Source organism: Calliopsis andreniformis, chromosome 8, assembly GCF_051401765.1.
Source record: "Calliopsis andreniformis isolate RMS-2024a chromosome 8, iyCalAndr_principal, whole genome shotgun sequence".
Lineage (NCBI taxonomy): Eukaryota > Metazoa > Arthropoda > Insecta > Hymenoptera > Andrenidae > Calliopsis > Calliopsis andreniformis.
In genome coordinates, this window is record NC_135069.1 from 1,112,484 (window position 1) to 1,131,176 (window position 18,693).

Consider the following 18,693-nt stretch of genomic DNA (forward strand, 5'->3'; position numbering starts at 1 on the left):
ATATAATTTATAGTTACGTGTTCGCAGATTGAAATAACAACACGTTTGGTCATCTATGAAAATAGTCATTTTCAGTTCGGATATCAGGGGAAAATAACGTTGCTCATTAAGAATCTTCTCGTTAAGTGCTCCCCTAATTCATAACTTACAAGTTCCAGAGTTACATTCGTGAAGTCAAGGTTCACGAGACCACTATCAGAACAGCAAGCTAATTAGCAAGAAGTTTTGCTATAAACGCGTGTTTCATTAATTTATCAATGAAATTGCAACATATATGTATCTGTATCAAATACGAGACAAAATTTGAATCATAGACAGAATTGCCTGCTTACGTATCGTTGATAGTACATCGCCTTCCGCAAATGAGCAAGATGGATTGAAAGAAGAGCAGGTGCGAGGAGCAGATACAGATAAAAAGGACACAACGGATCTACGATATCTGGTTTTTGCGTATGCGTTAATCGTGTCTCGTCAAGGGCAATGGTATTGATTGGAGGTTTCTACTGAGATAAGCACAAAGTTTATCGTGATAAGCTTGAAAAGAGTACTTCTATTTCTCCAAGCTTTGTAACACTTGCGAATGTGCAGTCTGAGTGTCAACGTCCAACGAAGTAGACTGTTAGAAACCATGCCGAGGATATATAACTTTTTGACCATATTGGTCATCGTCGGATGTCTTGATCTTCCATCTGGTAAAGTTTTGATTTGATTAACAATTTAAATAAAAGTAAATCAAAATTGGATGATAATTGAAACAGATTTCATTAATTAATACTTACTTCATTGACTTTTTTAAAAGCCTAATTTGATTTAAATAGAATTGCAATTTGACTACAAAGTAGTTGTGTATTATAGAGTAAGATGTTGGAGATATTATTAACGCTAACAATAAGTATACATTCAATACGTTGGAAATACTTATAACAAGTTTTTCACAAAGCTAAACTGGTGTATTTTGTTTATTATACTAGGAAGAGGAAAAGAGTTACAATGCTACGTGTGCGACCCTACTGAAAAAAATTGTGAAAAAGTAACAGATGATATGTTGCAAACCTGCAGGATACCTAATCCACCTCCTATTACATCTACTACGGAGGAAGTAACCACTTCAACAACAGCATCCAGCTCGATCTCTGATGCATCAACACCTACCTCTCCCTCTGATACCTCGTCCTCTGCCCAAACCCCTAGCTCGTCCTCTGCTCCAACGCCCAGCTCGTCCTCTGCCCCAACGCCTAGCTCGTCTTCTGCCCCAACCCCCAGCTCGTCCTCTGCCCCAACCCCCAGCTCGTCTTCTGCCCCAACGCCCAGTTCGTCCTCTGCCCCAACACCTAGCTCATCCTCTGCCCCAACGCCTAGCTCATCCTCTGCCCCAACGCCTAGCTCGTCCTCTGCCCCAACCCCCAGCTCGTCCTCTGCCCCAACCCCTAGCTCGTCCTCTGCTCCAACGCCCAGCTCGTCCTCTGCACCAACCCCTAGCTCGTCCTCTGCTCCAACGCCCAGCTCGTCCTCTGCACCAACCCCTAGCTCATCCTCTGCCCCAACGCCCAGCTCGTCCTCTGCCCCAACCCCTAGTTCATCCTCTGCCCCAACACCTAGCTCGTCCTCTGCCCCAACGCCTAGCTCGTCTTCTGCCCCAACCCCCAGCTCGTCCTCTGCCCCAACCCCTAGTTCATCCTCTGCCCCAACACCTAGCTCGTCCTCTGCCCCAACCCCTAGTTCATCCTCTGCCCCAACGCCTAGCTCGTCCTCTGCCCCAACCCCCAGCTCGTCCTCTGCCCCAACCCCCAGCTCGTCCTCTGCCCCAACCCCCAGCTCGTCCTCTGCCCCAACCCCCAGCTCGTCCTCTGCCCCAACGCCCAGCTCGTCCTCTGCCCCAACGCCCAGCTCATCCTCTGCCCCAACACCTAGCTCGTCCTCTGCCCCAACGCCTAGCTCGTCTTCTGCCCCAACCCCCAGCTCGTCCTCTGCCCCAACCCCCAGCTCGTCCTCTGCCCCAACCCCTAGTTCATCCTCTGCCCCAACGCCTAGTTCATCCTCTGCCCCAACCCCTGGTTCATCCTCTGTCCCACTCTCTGAAGGAAGTGTATTTAACATCAGTATTTTTAACAAAACTGGAGGACAAGGTAATTTTATATAGTAGAGTAGTTTCATGAAAATAATTCAATTAGCTTCTGCCGAGTGTATTAATGATAGATTAAAATTATCAATTTAATTTCCGTTACTTGTGCTTACGTGATATAAGTGCTACTTCTCCATATTACTGTTGTGTGTGACTGGATTAATATAAGAATTCTGCTTAAAATATATATTAGTTGGTTTATACATGTCTATATGTACTTGTTTAAGTACAATTGCTGCTGCAGTTGATTTAATTGAATATTAATTTATACCTTTCTAATACAATATTTGTACTTGTGTATTGCTACAGCTGTTGGACAAAATGCAAGAAAACGAAGAAGCTTGTTTGATCGTTTTTCGCAAGTAGGTCCACTTGATGACGAGATAACGTTATTTTGCTTCAAACTGACTGGAAAAGGTAAGTACATAGTACTATATGATTTTTGTTAGAATATGACCTTTTAAACTGGCACAAATTAGAGTACAAAATTTTGATGTTAGTATAACAATGTGTACTTTCTGCTTTGCAGTGAACAATAGAGAATTAACATTTAGAGGTTGTGGCTCTACTCCAGGAAAACCAGAAGATGAATGCAAGAAGGCAAGTGAAATTGCAGAAGGTATAACAAGCTGCAAGGTATGCACCACAGACAAATGTAATTCAGCAACGTCCAACATTGTCTTTACATCGATGATCATATCTCTGGTAGCAGTTATACTTTTTACGAAATAAAATTGTTAATTTATTTATTATGAATTAAATATATTCGATAAGGCGACAAGTAAAGCGTCGTAGCAAAGATTCTTTTCGATTCTACGCAACGAAAAATGTTTTTACATCTTGCAATAATTAACAATGTTAATTGCGACATAACAAGTATTGTACTCATAAATGTAATCATGAGTTTTGTATAATTAAATTATTCAATATAGCGTAGGGGTGTTGGATGTCAGATAGATTCAACCTCGTACTTTTTAAGAAATTATGTATTTGATCTCGATTGAACGACGACTCTTGACAGACCGCTTTTCCTGCATCGTTGGTTAGCCCCTCTCCCAATCGTATCGTTTTTCTCGAAATATGACGATGAAACGCGTCACCGTTCGCAAAGCAGTGTGTTACACACAAAAAGCCATAGAACACGCATATTCTTCGAACAAACAAATCGACTACAGTAGGTATTCTGTTGTCTAAATTAGAACTTTAAATTACAATCATTCTTCGAACAACATCGCCATTAAAAAACAATAAAAAACGAGAACTTGAAAATATTCATGATAATCTGATATATAATAATTACATTGAAGGATATCTAATATATGTATGTCTTTGTATTTATTAAATTTCCTTTCGATTAAAATCAGGCACTGCACTTTGCGATGAAAATAAAAATCGATCATAATCGAAAGTCTACTTAGAATAGTTAATTGACTGTTTGATGGGAAATTTTAACTAGCTAGCTTAAAAGCAGGCTAATGAACTCGATATTCATACATAAGTACACGCGTTCCGGTTATTATCCGTTCCGTCCAAGCTGCTCAATGTAATAAATGCTTTTCGCGCGTGTGTAACGTAGACATCGTTATTCCTGACTTAAACAAAAATTGCTGGATATCACGATATATGTATATTGTCCGGAGATTTCTTTTCACTTTCTTGTTACTGTTATTTCGTTAATGTGCGATGCAAATTACAAAGAACGATAGCAGGTATTCACTCAACAAATATTCCTGGCATCTTCAATAGTTGAAATGGTGAAAAGATTTCATCGAAGTAGAAATAAGGATACCTTATATCAATACTCTAAATGAAACTAACGTAAAATAAGACAACAAGAGACTCCATTCAATCACTGAAAATGAATGAAAAATATAGGACAGGAGGTAGGACGAGAGTGGCACTTACTCGAAGAAAATCTGTGCAATGTTTTCAAGTTGAACGAATAAAGGCAGACAGGCAGGGAGTAGTTGCGCGTAGGATGCGTAGGGAGATAGAAGGATGGACCGCGAGAAATGCACGGACACGTTAAATGTACAAGAAGGTGGACGGTGCATGGTGCGCAATTGCGCACGAATCCTGGCGTGCTCGCGCGCCTCCTCGTCTGCTCGTTTGTTCGCCCAACTCCCTGACGTTGCTCGTCCGTGGACGCGAGCAGCTCCATTCGCCGGAGCTGCGCCAAGCGTCCCCACGGCCCACGGCCACCGAGGAACCTCAGTCTGCCGTTTCCCACTGTGCGCGTCGCGTCGCGTCGCCAAGCTTCGATTTGCTCCCTTCTCGCTCGGTTTCGCGCCGAAAATCCATTATCGCTCGCATCCTTTCCACTGGCGACTCGTTCGAGAGGAAAGCTTAACGAGAAAATCGCCGATCGACCCGAGGTGGAACGCTACGGGAAAGTCAAACGAAGTTACACGCGTCGATTACACATCGATCGGTATCGAGCTGCCGCGCGCAACATGCTCGATCGCCGTGCTTGAACCTCCTGCATCCGTCCTGGATTTACGAGATCGGGTTTCGAGAGCAAACTCTTTCACACGCTTTTCGACCGAACGTGAGTATTCTGCATGATTTTCTCGAGCAGTAGCTGCGCGATAATTCGATAGAAAATCGGTGGACGCTTCGGCGACGAGGACAGACAGCGACTCTGTGCATACCGAGATGCAGTCGAGTTCGTCGTGTTGCCCGTCGCTGCAACGTTCGTCGATCTGACCTAATTCTGGCTTCGGTAAACGACCAGACCACCTGTAACTTCCGAGACCCTAGGAACGCTGCTCGCGAACCACGTAGCTTTCGAGTGGATTAGGAAATTCAGGTAGTAGCTACATTTAAGTAGATTCAAGTAGACTTTCGCCCGTATAGAGGGAAACCCAGTGTCTCTGGATTGTATAGGACGTATCCTTTGATTCGTGACGTAAGCAGCAACGTAAAGATCCATCCCAGTATCAACCGTGTTTGTCTTCTTGGGAAATAATATTAAGGAAAGTCTTGTTGCAAATGGGAAGACACGATCGCGGGGAATTCCGCTTCGAAAAGCATCCGTTTTTCTCGAACAGGAGTTTAAAAGTCTCCCGCGTTCCGGACTTTTCGCTCCTTCGATCGGTCGGGGTAGTTGCAGGCACCTGTGCGCAACCCTGCTTTCCTCCGAATTAGTTCCAGCTTTTAGCTGGTCTTCCCTTGCACTGTCACGAACCTACCGGAATCGAAGATTTCCAGCCCGTTGAGCTCGTTAGAAACGCGGATCCGTATCCACTTAATTTCTGTTAACGAGGATAACAAAGTGTTCGTCAACCGTAAAGCGTTTTCGTTGTGCAGCGATTTCAAAGCTGACCGTGCATAATGCATCCACACGTATTCTACAGAGAATGTCCCTTACGCAATGAACGCATTTCGACGTCTCTCGAGCTTGCTCGATTACCTCGATAACGAGCTTTCGGTGTCTGCCTCTGAACGAAAGCAAACCCATGCCTAGAGCGATTTAGGATCGGGTCTCTTCTCTCGCAGGTTCGTGACGTGTAAACCGGTGTTTCACGAAGGCGATCTAGGCCTGAAACTCGAGCAAACGTTTCTGGAAAAGGTTCTATGGAGAGTATTTCTCGTGGTCATCCCTCGATCTTCGTCATTTGGAACGTATAAGCAGGAATAAGAAGTTGCTTCTTGGTAATCAATTTGTGTCATCAATTTTTCACTCAACTCAGACACGAGACAGTCGTAGAAAATGGCTCCACAATAATTTCAACATCGTGCCTTTGTACTTCTTTCTCTGTTAATTATGAATCAGTCGGCGTAGAAAGGAAGTGGAAGCACAACGGAGGGAATTAATACTAAACCGCACTTCGGTAGGGGACTGTGAGTGTCCTGGCTGGAGAAACCGCGTCCCCGTTTCCCGGTTCGCGAGGAACGCGGGAAACAGCAGAAACAAAGGAAAAAAGAAGCGTATCGCGATCCGTATTCCCATCCAGTGAACCGCGTGTTTCCTTATCGAGCTTGATCATGGCTCGCGTACATTCGATCTTTTCTGTCATCGAAGCGTGTCGATACACTACACGCTGCACGTTGCAATAATTCATTTTCGCATAATTCTCATATGGCCATCGTGTTTCCTTCAACGTTGTTTAAGTCGAACAATACATTACACTTTACTAAAACGTTCAGCATTTCCGTCTGTAACGATTTGTCGTTGGTATTCCCTACCGAGATAGCGGAAGTCAGTAAATAGATGCGCAACGAGCCAGGCCAATTAAGAGAAGGAACGTAAAGGCACGAAATCGCTGTAGCTGATCAAACCAACGCGAATGGCATGCATGGAAATTGGATTAGTGTGTCAGGCACACATGGTGTGTGTACGATTTGTTGCGTGGCCGGAGACGCGAGTCCGCAATTTCGTTTTCACGATAACACGGATCGGTTTCGCGTTTCATAGTGAATTCATGTCGTTACAAACTTCTCTTTAACTGGGCCAACGTTTGCCCAGATTTCATTTTATATAATTAGCTGAAGAAAAATTGTCGATGGTATACGAAAAAACTTGATGCATTAGATAGATTCACGCTGCTACAGCAAACAAGGGTGCGGTGCTCACTTTATCAGGATATTAAGAAATTCTGACGTCACCCTTTAATGCGACGAACAAACAGTACATTCTCATCAATCCACAGGCTTGAGTTAATATACCAAGACATTATTGCCAGGGCTATACGGTTCCTATACTCTATAAGAATTGTGTGATGTTAATATACATCCTGACTTGCCTCAGCGATAAGGTATAACTCACAACTAAGGACGCAGGTAATTTAAAGATGTATGGAACAAAGTATAAGCTTATCAGGCTTATACGAGCTGATTCAGAAAATTTTACGATGCCACAACAGGCATACGTGAATCATCGTCTTGATTTTTCCCCTTTCATTGAGTCTGCTTACACGCTGGCGACCTTTCGCGACTGCCTCATAAAACATTGACCAGAAGATCGATTATCAATGCGCTCGTTCGTCGCCGAGTACTTCCGGTCGTTCTAAATAAATAAAAAGATGTAGGAAAAATGGGGAGCCAATGATAAATACTGTGCGTGCGACGCATGTGAAGCGAGGTCGACTTTGGCAACGTGCGAAGAGGAGCGTTGAATGCGTACGATTCTCATGGTCGGAGAAATCGGGGATCTAGGATCCCGCAAGGCTGTCTACCGTATGATTCTCCGGATATCCGTTTCAGCCATTTCGAGTCGAAGCTCGCGAAGCCAGTTCACCCACGACACTGAAAGTTACGACCGGAGAAATCGGTGTGCTCCGTTTCGCGCGACCGCCACGTTGCCTTCGTTTCGATGTAACGAGATCCGTGAGTGAGTACATGCAACTCGTACCGAAACGATTACAAGGATGCCAGGTTATCGCGAAAAAGTTTTGCCTCTGTTTGAAGGAAACATACCCGGATAAATATCGTTCTTGGATCGAATTTGATATTCCTCTCAGTATCAGTACCTCGAGGTTTGTATGCAAAATTTCGCAGGGGAGAACCTGGTTCTTTTCCTGGCAGGAAAAAGAACCGAGGGCCTCGGGGCCTGGACTGCCCAGTTCAATGACCTATCGTTCGGTCTCTTTGGCCTTTCGTTCTTTACCTTTCTCCCGATACTTCGTTTTCTTGGGAGCTCTTCTCTTCTGGATAGCCAGACGAACAATGTTAATCCTCCCTACGTGATACAAAAGAGAACAAACTTCAATGGGGAAAACTGATTCTTCTTAACAAGAGGAAAGTTCGGTCTGGAGGCTGGGGCTTCTTCGAATTTTCAGGGGAAATCAAGAGCGCAACAGGAACTGTATTACCTCTGCGAATTTCACTGATGTAATGTGCAATCCCCATCAATTATCGAGTGGTTGATATGCATTCAACCGCTCGTTCCCGTCAATTTCCATACGACTTTCATTAACACGGAAAAGGAAGCAATTTCTTGCAGTAGATTGCGCTCGATAAAGCTAGACAAACTGATCGTTCGATCGACTTTCGGAAAATTTGCCTCCTCGAGAAACCGAAGAGAGTGCAGAAGCGAGAAAGGCGGTGGAGTGGTGTCGTTGAAGCTAATTGCGGCTTCGTACGGTCTTACTAATTGCAGAACTCTTCCCTTTCGATGCACTTGGAAGATTTCGTTTCCGCTTCTTATCCGAGTAACCGATGGTCGACGCGAGCGAGTTCCGAAAGAACACGCTCGTAACTTTATACCATCGATAGGGAATCTTCGGTACATTTTCTCTGCGACTGATCTCTCCTCCACGTCCATACATATAGTGGATACATACCTAGATATTTTCTGCTTGCGTATCGATTTCAAGCGAAAAGGAAGTGTAATTATCGGTGGTCGTGCCTGGGGTAGTTTTTTAATTAAATCGCGTATCGGATTTTGCATATTCTCTTCCATGCCCAATACTTTCCATAACAGTGGTCGTTTTTCCAATAGCAACATCGCGTACCATTGCTTTTTCAGTCAGCCTTGAATTTGTTACTCGGCTATAGCTAGTACATGCACCTATCTATTATTATATACATAGGTATTATGCATGTAAAAGATGCACATATATTTTCCAGTCGGAAAGAACGCGAAGGAGGTCGTCGGAAACGAGATCCGTGTGAATGCATCTTTCCCAGAGCTTCGTCCTCTCCTTACGTCCCTCTTCGGCGACCCTTCTTAACGTTTTCTTCCTTTTTCCTTCTTACACAACGTGCCTGGTACGCTCGCCGAAGAATAATTGTCCACGTAAAGCCAGCCACTCTTGCTGGACTGCACGCACACTCTGAAATTAATCGGCGCGAAATTAAACCGGTTTTACGATCCCTTCCGCTCTATCGTCTCAGAGAAATTAATGAATATCGATTTCAACGGATCACCTAGTGCTCGTGAAACGATCTAGAAATTGGAGAAGGATGATAAAAGGAGGTGAGAACGCAAAAAGATCTATGGATTTCACTGGCATCCATTCTTACTGACTGCAACAGGATCTTAGAGCTCTTTCGTGTCTTTCCTTAGAGATGTATCCTTTTTTTCGTCTTCCTTCACAGCATCAACGTTAGACGATCTGGTGCTTAAAAACTTGTCGACACTCCCACTCTCATACGATGTTCCACATTCTTACCCTGACAGGTGAAGTTGGAGATAGTATAGAATAGAAACTCGAAGCTATACTAGAATGACAATTCATTTTCCTATTCCCTTTCTTCGCAACGTACCTAGATACCTCATTTGGGAACCTACTCGGTTTCTCCCTTTCTTATATTCTTCGTTTTCTTATCTCTCCCTTCGGCGAGTTTAATTAGAACGGCATAAAGGACGAGGTCGCATCGAGTAGACGACACGGCTGTAGGAGCTGCAACTGTAGGAGAAAAGCAGAATCCTTTTCCTTCGAAATTTCGTCTCGAAAGCTGTCGTTCACCTCTGTCTTCTTTCGTTGAATAATGCCAGGGAACAGTGTGTACATTGTTCTCAGCAGACGAGTCAAAAGCTCGTCGTTCCTTTTTCTCTCGACCAAGTGAGGAAGTCTATCTACAGAGCTCCAGTTCCTATGCAACTTCAAAGCTTCTTGTGCCACTTTGAAGTGAGGATGAGAGCCGCGCACTTGCCTGGATATTATGTACGAACAAAAATTGCAACTTCTTATTGTTCTCGATAATTGTTTCCAACTGTTTAAGTCACAGGCGTGAATTTACGATTGGATCCCATTACTGAGTGCTATGTTGAAAGAATAGGCTTAGGTTATTGTAATGGGAAGCCATAGTGATGCGCGCACGGTCCAACCTCCTCGTTGGTCGAGTGTCAGGTGTCAAGACCCTGAAACCTCCTTTGAAACAGGAAGACTGACCAAAGAGACAGGTTGGAACAAGGTCGAAGTTGTGATTTGTGGGTCGGCCGGTTCGGTCTCCATTAAAAGTAAGTTTCGTGTACGGTGCACCGTTAACGCAGGCACTGTCTAATGACACTCGTTTCACCGCTAATGATTGACTAACGATCAACGGAAGCATCGAGCCAAGTGACTGTCCATCCGTCTTCGATCCTACGCGATTGGTCTTCTTCAACTTCTCACGACGCTATTCAAATTCTCGTTGGCAGTGATGATAATTAACAGGTTACTCCGTTTGCTTAGCGTGAAAGTTCATTGAGCTGGGCGGGCTGAATTCTTTTGAAGCTGCGTCGTCCGTGTCCACGCGAATTACAACGGACGGTTAACCGTCGTGATCCTGCTAGTAGCTAATGAATCATTAGTGGTCCTGTTACTCCATTAATGCCTCTTAACCCCTGGGAGTCTGTTCCATATCCGGTTGAACGAAGTTCGCAGAGGGCAGACGAGGCGCGTCGCGTTTGCGTCATATGTGTACGATTCTAAAGTACACGAGACTCTAAGCTATCCTGACTCGAGGCTGTCTCTTCCCTTCGCAGACACTAAGATTCTCCTCGAGGCTTTGTACAACCTAATCTTTGGGAACCGGGGCAATTTCAACAGACAACGCTGCGAAAACGAATCATTCGAAAATTTGAAAATTCAAAATTTCAATTTCAAATAAAAATCAGAATGAAATGAGCCGTTTGTACCTTTGAAAAGTTACACATGCATAACGGTTAAAAAATGAAGAGAGCGATGAGCTTGCTCTTCCGTGACTACAAAGATGAACTCGACTACATACCGCCTTGTAATTTCTACCACCTGTCGCGTTTCTTCGTCATACTTGAAACTTTGATTCGACCCAACGCAAAAAGAGCGAAAGGAAAGAGGTATTTATAGAGCTGGAACTACTCGAAAAATTGTGCATGCAACCTTGCACATGCACTCGTAGAGTTCACGGTCACCGTTAGTGCCAGATTTAATGTCGAGCGAAGCAGAGTTCGTTTCGTACGATTCCAGAAGAAACCGTCTCTTACCCTAGCTAACGAATAACGCGATAATAACGCCATTTACACAGTCATCTCAGAACAGAACGCGTAGAAGAGGTAAGTACCGCGAACTAGTCCCGAAGAACGTGTTATTATTTTTCGAGGACGATAACGCACGTTCGTGGAACGTGACCGAACCGTCACGTTCGTCAGGAAAGCTTCGTCGCGCTCGTTTACATGGATAGGTACCAGACAGCTAAACGTCGTCGAAGCACGTTCGACGACATGTTTCGTGATTTCTTGTCGACCAAAGTTTTATATGCACGAAACAACTTTCCTGAATGTAGCTCAATTTTAAGTTTAACGCAAGAAAATGCTTTCTGCATTAGATTTTATCCTTGGATAGGGGTATTTCGTTCAGCAGCGAGCTGGTCCGTCGCGAGGTCAACTCTGAGCGATAACCTCGCCTCGTGTGTATAGCGGACGATGACGTCACTCGACAGCAACCTCAGAATCAAGGCTCAATCTCTCCAATCTTCCCTTCGAGGATAACCTGTTTCTATCGTCCTACTCGATGGAGTCATTTATCATTCGAGTTGTTCTCGCCCACCTTCAAAAACTTCAAATTTTTTTCCATACCTCACCGCCAGGACACGTGACCGCGATGTGTCAATTAAAAACCCCCAATCGAAGCGCGAAAAGAGCGGGAGAATTGCCGAAACGATTGCACCGTTGTGCCACTTTGTTTCGGTGCTAGATTCCACGTAACGAGCTCGGGTATTTTGTCGATTAAACGAAAATACGTGTCATTACGGTATCATTATAACGAGTGTTAGCGTAAAGAGCGTGCGATCCGACCCGAAGGTGAAACGTGACGTTATAATTTCTGAGAACAACCGGACGATTGTTTGCATAGATAGCTGTTCCGCTGTAAAATGCGCCACGGAAAAAGAGCTGCGTTCGCGTAGACGCGCGTCTCCGATTAACTTCGCTTCGTTTGCAAATTTTTGACAGCTGTCTAGAAAAACAGCCACAATTTTGCAAGTCGATGTGGTGACTCCTTTTTGAAGGCGTTACACAATAGCTACATTATCGTTGCTGAATTAATTTCGTGAGAATTGTTTCTTATGAAACTCAGAAGACAGGTCGAACTGTCGGGTGTTAACGAGTTACGACGAACTTACGCAACCGATGGTGCACATTAGATAACACAGAACGTATTTTTGCAAATTTTCCACAGCGGAAATTGATCGGTGTTTGCTCGTGAACGAGAACTTCTGGTGGGAAACGTTAATGGATTGCAATCGGCATACATCAATAACGATGACTAACTGGGTGAGTAAGATGCGGACACGTGACTAGAATTTAACGACCTGCTACGTCTTTCGAGGAATTGCAAATGCATGCAGGAAAGATTCCGTGATTAACAATTCTTGCTGGCGGCGTTTTTCAAGCAAGCAACGAACATCGAGTTTTCGTGACGCACGTTCGCCCTCGCAGCTCTCTTTCGAGTAGACAGAATTTGCGAAAATTCAACGCAAGCGTTAGATTATGAAACTCGAGATGAACATGTAAAGAATATTTCGAAGTTAGACTCGGAGATGGTTTATCTGTCGGTTGATATTCAACGAGGGAACCTGATGACTAAGAGACTACGTAGGCGGAAACAAATCATCAACTCTAAATTGATATCGCGCGCGTTCTGCGAGATAGCAGCTGTTATCTTCTTTACAAGCACGTTAAGCTTCTTGCGAACCACGATTCGCGTGACATCCTTTGATTCTCTACAATTTTTCCCCGGATAGGTTGTCAAAGTACGCTGTTTATCTTGCGAATTCCCGGACATTGTTCGCTTTTGATAAAACATTGCTTTCTGCAAAAACATCAACGTAGGGATACCACTTGTCATTATGCTCGAATGAAATTTCTACGAAAAAGTTGAATTCTTTCTGAACGTCGTTTCAACTAAGATGTGACCAAGATTAATCTCGAGTGGTGCGGTCGGCTAGTTTAGCTACCTAAGCCGGTGATATATGCAAGCACATACCTATGTGCATATAGTCCCGTGCAATATGCGCGGAGACATGTACACAGAACACACTTAGACGCCACCGAGAGCTTTTCTGCATAATCTTAAGCGTTATTGCAACCATCCTCCTACGTAGAACCGCGTCTTGACATGTCTCGTCTCTAGTGTTTTTCTCATCGAACAGAACATGCTAATGCTTCGTTAAGCCTCCATACGTAGCTCGATTCCACACGAAATTTCGCTTTCGAGAACTGAAACTCCCTGTGTAGCATTGCAAGTTAAAGTACCACCTGTAAATGAGTAATTTCTTCGTTTACAGAGGGTGGTACAACACAATGCGACAGAGTAATTTCGATGGCTGTCACTGCGACAGTTCTGTTCCCGTTCCGACGTAATTCCTGCCGCGTCCTTTGAATTATGACCCTGCACAATATGTCCCGCGCGTCATGCGATAATATATGCATTGGCCGCGCTCTGATACTCGATGGGATGGCGACCGTGCCTTCACTAGGAAACCATATCTCGTCTGTTTCAGCGAACAGACTTTTTCTATCGAAGCTGAACGTTCACAGGAAGATAACGAACGATTCGTTCTCGTCGACGAAGGCTGTAAAAGAATGTCTCCTATCTTCCGCGTTGCGATTGCCTGGAGGGCTCAGATTAAATGAAAGTCAGGAAGGAGTGACACCCATTGTCCACCGATCGCGAAAGGGACAGATTTTCAAGTAAATTCATGAAAGCCAACGCAATCTCGCGGAACTCGTTAGCAAGACTCGCGACAGGCTATTGATGAAATGAATTGACGACGACGCAACGTTCAATCTAACACCGAAATTCCACATTCCTTTCTGGGCGTCGCGATGGTGTGGGAATCAGAAACTACTACCCATTTTTCTACCATTCATCCTATCGACAGGCTGTCATGGAATTTCATTTCGCGCTCCTGTGCATAATAGTACTTCACGAAGACAATGTCGAGAAGATTTCGATGAATATTACAAGAGTTTGAAAAAGAGACTGTCGCCTGGTGTGATCGTTGGTTCTCGGTGACACGGTCTCCTCGATTTCTCAGACGAAGCATCGTTGAGGAAGATGACGCCACTTCTCATTACGGTCATTCACGTCTCCGTAATAATTACGCTACTCCTCGGGCAGTTACTCGAGCGAGCCGACGTTTCTGCTGCGTTCGCTACCACAGCCTCTCTGTCAATAACAATTGTGGGTGTCTGCAGTCGTTGGGCGATCTCGTCGCTTTCAACCGCGTGTAATTGACGTTCACTAATTCGAGCCGAGGGCCAGAATAATTTCGGAACTCGGACATTCAATTCACACGATGGAGCTAGATATAGACCTCGCTCGTTAACTTCTTGATACCATCTGATTGATTCCTCCGCAAAATTAAAAGATTAACTCGATTGACGTGTCGTAATCTTAGCTGAATCTCAGGATGCGTTCATTTGGCTTTATTACAAAAGAATTATGGCTATTAACTTTGTCATTGTTAATCGAGTATATGACTGCACACAGTACGGTTCTCGCAATCGGTTGTTTGAACGCGATAGACAAACGTGACCTGCGGAATAATAGCACGGCGGGATATCGAGGTGGAAAAGACAATGACTGAAGCTGGAGAAAGACGCGGAGAGAACGGTTGAAAGGGGCCGCGAGTCGTGCCGATTGCGGGCACTGTGCGCCTACCTACATACATTCGCCATTTCCCTGTGTGCACGACTATTATGAGAAATGACGCGAGAAAAGATAGGAGAAGAAAAGCGTTCCGAAACAAGTGTCACAAGTGGAAAGTCGTGACGGGAACGATGTCACCGTAAGAGCGTGAATGGGTTGCGGAAATGAACATACTCCTTCCCTGTAGTATCTGAGGATTCGTTACATTTGACAACTAGAAGTCTAAAACATAAAATGCAGATTGCAACGAAGAAAAATGCATTTAGTTGCATTACATTAGGGTAAAATCAACGAAAAGGTTCCTCTATCTGGTCGATCTTAAAACGCATTCCAAAGATAACGTTTATCGTTCCCTGACCGTTTCCCAAGATAACGAAATTCTTCGTAGCCTTATCTCGGCCCGCCCTGTTTCTGGATACTAGTGGATAATCAGCAGGGCAAGGCTGCGTTAGAAGAATCGGTGGTCGAAGGGTGGACTCGAAAGCAGTGATCTTGTGGATGGGCAACGCAGCGAATCGAGCAACGATCGCGGTGAATATCGAGTTACTCGTAACGTCTGGATCGTTTGTTGCCGCATCATTTATAGCAAATTGCGCAGCACGCGCGGTCACGTTTCTCCGCATACATTATAGAGACAAGAACGCGAAATGATTTCCTAGCGTTCGCTCGGCATCGATCGTCCGATCCAGCGCGCAATATTGGGAGCCAACTGGTCGCCTTTTACTTCAACTCTCGGTGCATTCGCGTTTCTCCCCGCGTTCTGCGTCAACATTTCAACAGAAACGTTGTTATTATCGCGCAATTATCAGCACTGCCTTTCGGTGACCGATTGTTTCAGCAGCCCGAGCCTCTCCACGTGCGAAGAAAAAGTACAATTTCGTACCCACGGTCGAACAATTCTGTCGTGAGAACTCGAAACAAAACGGTCCGCGAGCCTAATTATCGGCAGTTGATCTACGGAGGCAAAGCGTCGAGTTCTTATCAGGTCGAAACAATGGCGCATCCTCGTCGAGCACATCATAACGTAGACAATGCGCTTCCGGTGTGCGTTTCGCGCGCACAAACACCTCCTCCCTCCTGACGAGCTCGCGTTTCGATCCGTGTATCGTTTCACCGACACGATATCGGCAGCTGGGTTCTTCGTGATTCGGAGCGACACATGCGGGCGTTTTCTATTCACGACAAACTACAAAAAGATTCGACGTTGAAAAGGGGAGTGACACGATACTAGAATAGACTCGACCGCCAGGCTTTTCTGCAAAGAGTAGCGGAGTAAAGAATGCGAGGCATCGCGAATCACGAGATCATTGACACGATCACTGGACGCGTACGTCGTCAGTGACCGGGGAAGGGTTCCATTGGTTGGTAGACGCTGGAACGCAATGGAATTCCCTGGTAAGAAGCAAACGCGAGCATAGCAGAGGGACAAGCTCACCTATCGCGATTAGTCAGTCGACTAACTCGTTAAAGGCGTCACCGTGATCGAATTAAGGTCAAACGAGAGCGGGACTTTTCTCGCCTCGATTAAGTGGGTCGGCTAAAACGCCATTGGGTGATTAGCTTCAGCTGTGATACTGGCGGTGTCCCTTGCGTCACCGTAACCGAGGGAACGACCTATTTTTCCTTAACCTCGCGCCTCCATTCAATGGCGAAAAAGGGCAACGAAAGTATAGGCGAAAGATTAATTGTCGACGCTGTCTACAGTCGAAGCTGGATCGATAGAGATCGATTTAAGAACTGCCTCTGCTGTTTCAGCTTATCTCCTAACGAGAAGCAAGTCTACTTTTCCAAAGGTGTCTACTACTTTCAGAGATATCGCTTCGATTTCGGCAACACACTCAGTAAGAATAATCAGTGATAACACTCGATAACGATTGGAATTCCTAAACCTGAATCGAAATTTTTGGGATTACAAAAGTATTGCCCAATAAAGAGGTCACGGCTATTTATAGTACGATATCGGCGTGGCTGCACAGCACGGGGTTCAGCTCCGGGAAATCGATGAGCTTCCGCGGTAGCTCGCGGGACCAGCGTTCTCTCTACGGGATTCGTTTTCTCCTCGAACGGGCAACTAAACGATAAAAAATATTTGCCAGATACTGACCACCCTCACTTCCAAGATACCAGATCCTAGCTCGAATAAAGGTGCATAACACTTTTCCTTTACTTTCAGGAAAGAATGAACACACCAGTGTATGCATCGTCCTGCCCCGCGTTGCAGTCGAATCTCTCGCTGCACAGCTCCTCGTATTACAGTGAATACAGTGGAGCTGCGAGGAGGCGACTTTCGTCGACAGGTGAGGCGGACACCTCAGCCACGTCGAGCTACGAGGGTAGCGACAGCTCCGAAAACAGTGACGAATCTCGTCTGGAACCGGTCAGTCAAATGGAGCGCGAGCAACTCGAGACGTTCTTTCGAGGATTGAAATCTCAGGTACGCGTTTACTCCGAAACCTCCCTTACTCTTAGTAGGACTATCTACCCTCGACTTTACCCACTTTTTATCAACGATAGGTATTTGTCTGCGAGTCACTGGCGAACTTATACCTCGGAAATGCCTCCCAAACTGAAAGGTGGGAACTTCGATTCACGGGGATACCAGTGGTGGTGCTAGATCTCGGAGAAACACGGTCTAGATCGAAGAGGCGGATTCAGATACTCTTAGCCGAGCGAGGCACTTGTTTCACCCTATGGAGAGAGACCATCGATAATTTGTCCTCCTACAAGGTAAAAATCTACTATTGTTATTGCGTATTTATCAATTTCTAGCTCTGTCTGAAACACAATCTTATTGCAGGTATCAGGACCAGCATTCCACACGATGTGTCTCTCTTCAGATCACACGCGCCTCGCGGGCCTCAGTTTCGACAACCCGAAAGCAGCCAACGACCTTTGGCAGCACATAGAGCGACTCGTTTCGTGTCCAGAGAACATCAGCCTATCGGTACCAGGGAAGAAGAAGAAGAAACCAGTGCAAAAGAAGGTGGTCCTACCAGCGAAGAGCAACATTAGCCAGCCCTGTCAATTCCAGCACGTGACCAGCGTCGACGTTGCCGATCGATCGAGATATTTTTCACTTCAAACTTTGGTGCCGGCTCTGAACGAGCTTGGGAACTCGTTGGAAGCGAATTTCTGAGGAAAGGAGAAGCCGGACGAGCGTCCGGACTCGTAGCTTCCCTCGGTCGCTCGTCTCTTCGTTCCCTTTGCGATGTAATCGTTTTAAGTAAATTCAGTTGATAAGATTAGAAGAGCCAACGCGCGCGATGCGATACGAAACGTTGAGATCAGCCGAGCGTTGTATTCAACGACGAGGTAAATCGAATATTCCCTGAATCCAACGCGACGACGTTCAGGAAATCGATAGAAAATACGTTTTGTTGTTGCCTCGAGGCATACGAAGTTGACGAATTCAAAGGGACATGATAGAGAAGAAAATGATGCGCGCTAGATACGCGAGACTTTGCAAGTCGATCAGTCGATCCTGATCGAATGCCTCGGGTAGACTGAAGAATCTTGCGAACGTACACTTTCGTTCATCAGTCGTTTTTCAAGACTGATTACTATTCTTTCGAATCGTTACCCGAAGAAGACCGAATCGGAGCGAAACAGTGGCGCATCATTAAGAATAGGGGAACTAAACCTGCTTCCTTGAATAGTAGTGGTTAGAAGCGAAGCGAGTTGTAGTGGGATCTAGGATTACAAATCATGGATCAACTAATAGACATACTCTGCGAAGAGTTCAAATGAAACTGCAATGTTTACATGGTGCAAAGTTGATGTTTCGATGTCTGAAACAGACACAAGACGCGCGTAAAATCATTCGCGTAAATGTTTAGAATGGTCAAATATCTGTTCTCAGTCATTATCATAGTTCGTCGTTCAAGTTCGAGTTAAGCAAATTCGAATCCATTCAGCGTTCAAAAGCGTGGAAACCATAGAAAATTGAAGCCGTCTTTGCATCTTACAATCTCAAGTATTCTGATGATTAAAGTTGTTCTTAAAGCGGTTCAA

At 45.1% G+C, this 18,693-nt stretch overlaps 3 protein-coding genes across 3 annotated transcripts; 2 read left to right on the plus strand and 1 right to left on the minus strand.

Moving 5' to 3' along the window:
- Positions 1 to 1,571: 1,571 nt before the first annotated feature.
- Positions 1,572 to 2,154, minus strand: LOC143182038 (uncharacterized). Its single transcript, XM_076382780.1, has 2 exons — positions 1,642 to 2,154; positions 1,572 to 1,583 (listed from the first exon to the last, which is right to left on the minus strand). The coding sequence occupies exons 1-2, from the start codon at positions 2,152 to 2,154 to the stop codon at positions 1,572 to 1,574; spliced, it is 525 nt and encodes a 174-aa protein (XP_076238895.1).
- LOC143182039 (uncharacterized) lies at positions 2,153 to 3,048 on the plus strand. The gene is made up of 4 exons (XM_076382781.1): positions 2,153 to 2,183; positions 2,246 to 2,365; positions 2,432 to 2,539; positions 2,652 to 3,048. The coding sequence occupies exons 1-4, from the start codon at positions 2,153 to 2,155 to the stop codon at positions 2,852 to 2,854; spliced, it is 462 nt and encodes a 153-aa protein (XP_076238896.1). The 3' UTR covers positions 2,855 to 3,048.
- A 1,489-nt stretch (positions 3,049 to 4,537) lies between these two features.
- Positions 4,538 to 18,693, plus strand: Mesr3 (misexpression suppressor of ras 3). The gene is made up of 4 exons (XM_076383327.1): positions 4,538 to 4,670; positions 16,856 to 17,116; positions 17,197 to 17,409; positions 17,480 to 18,693. The coding sequence occupies exons 2-4, from the start codon at positions 16,862 to 16,864 to the stop codon at positions 17,816 to 17,818; spliced, it is 807 nt and encodes a 268-aa protein (XP_076239442.1). The 5' UTR covers positions 4,538 to 4,670; positions 16,856 to 16,861; the 3' UTR covers positions 17,819 to 18,693.

Bases quoted from the DNA above. Each gene is read 5' to 3' on its own strand.
- LOC143182039 (XM_076382781.1), top strand. From the start codon at position 2,153: ATGAAAATAATTCAATTAGCTTCTGCCGAGT. The intron at 2,366-2,431 runs GTTGATTTAATT...GTATTGCTACAG, and splicing joins TAAGTACAATTGCTGCTGCA to CTGTTGGACAAAATGCAAGA. The intron at 2,540-2,651 runs GTAAGTACATAG...TCTGCTTTGCAG, and splicing joins CTTCAAACTGACTGGAAAAG to TGAACAATAGAGAATTAACA.
- LOC143182038 (XM_076382780.1), bottom strand. From the start codon at position 2,154: ATGAAACTACTCTACTATATAAAATTACCTTGTCCTCCAGTTTTGTTA.
- Mesr3 (XM_076383327.1), top strand. From the start codon at position 16,862: ATGAACACACCAGTGTATGCATCGTCCTGCCCCGCGTTGCAGTCGAAT. The intron at 17,117-17,196 runs GTACGCGTTTAC...TATCAACGATAG, and splicing joins TTCGAGGATTGAAATCTCAG to GTATTTGTCTGCGAGTCACT. The intron at 17,410-17,479 runs GTAAAAATCTAC...ATCTTATTGCAG, and splicing joins ATAATTTGTCCTCCTACAAG to GTATCAGGACCAGCATTCCA.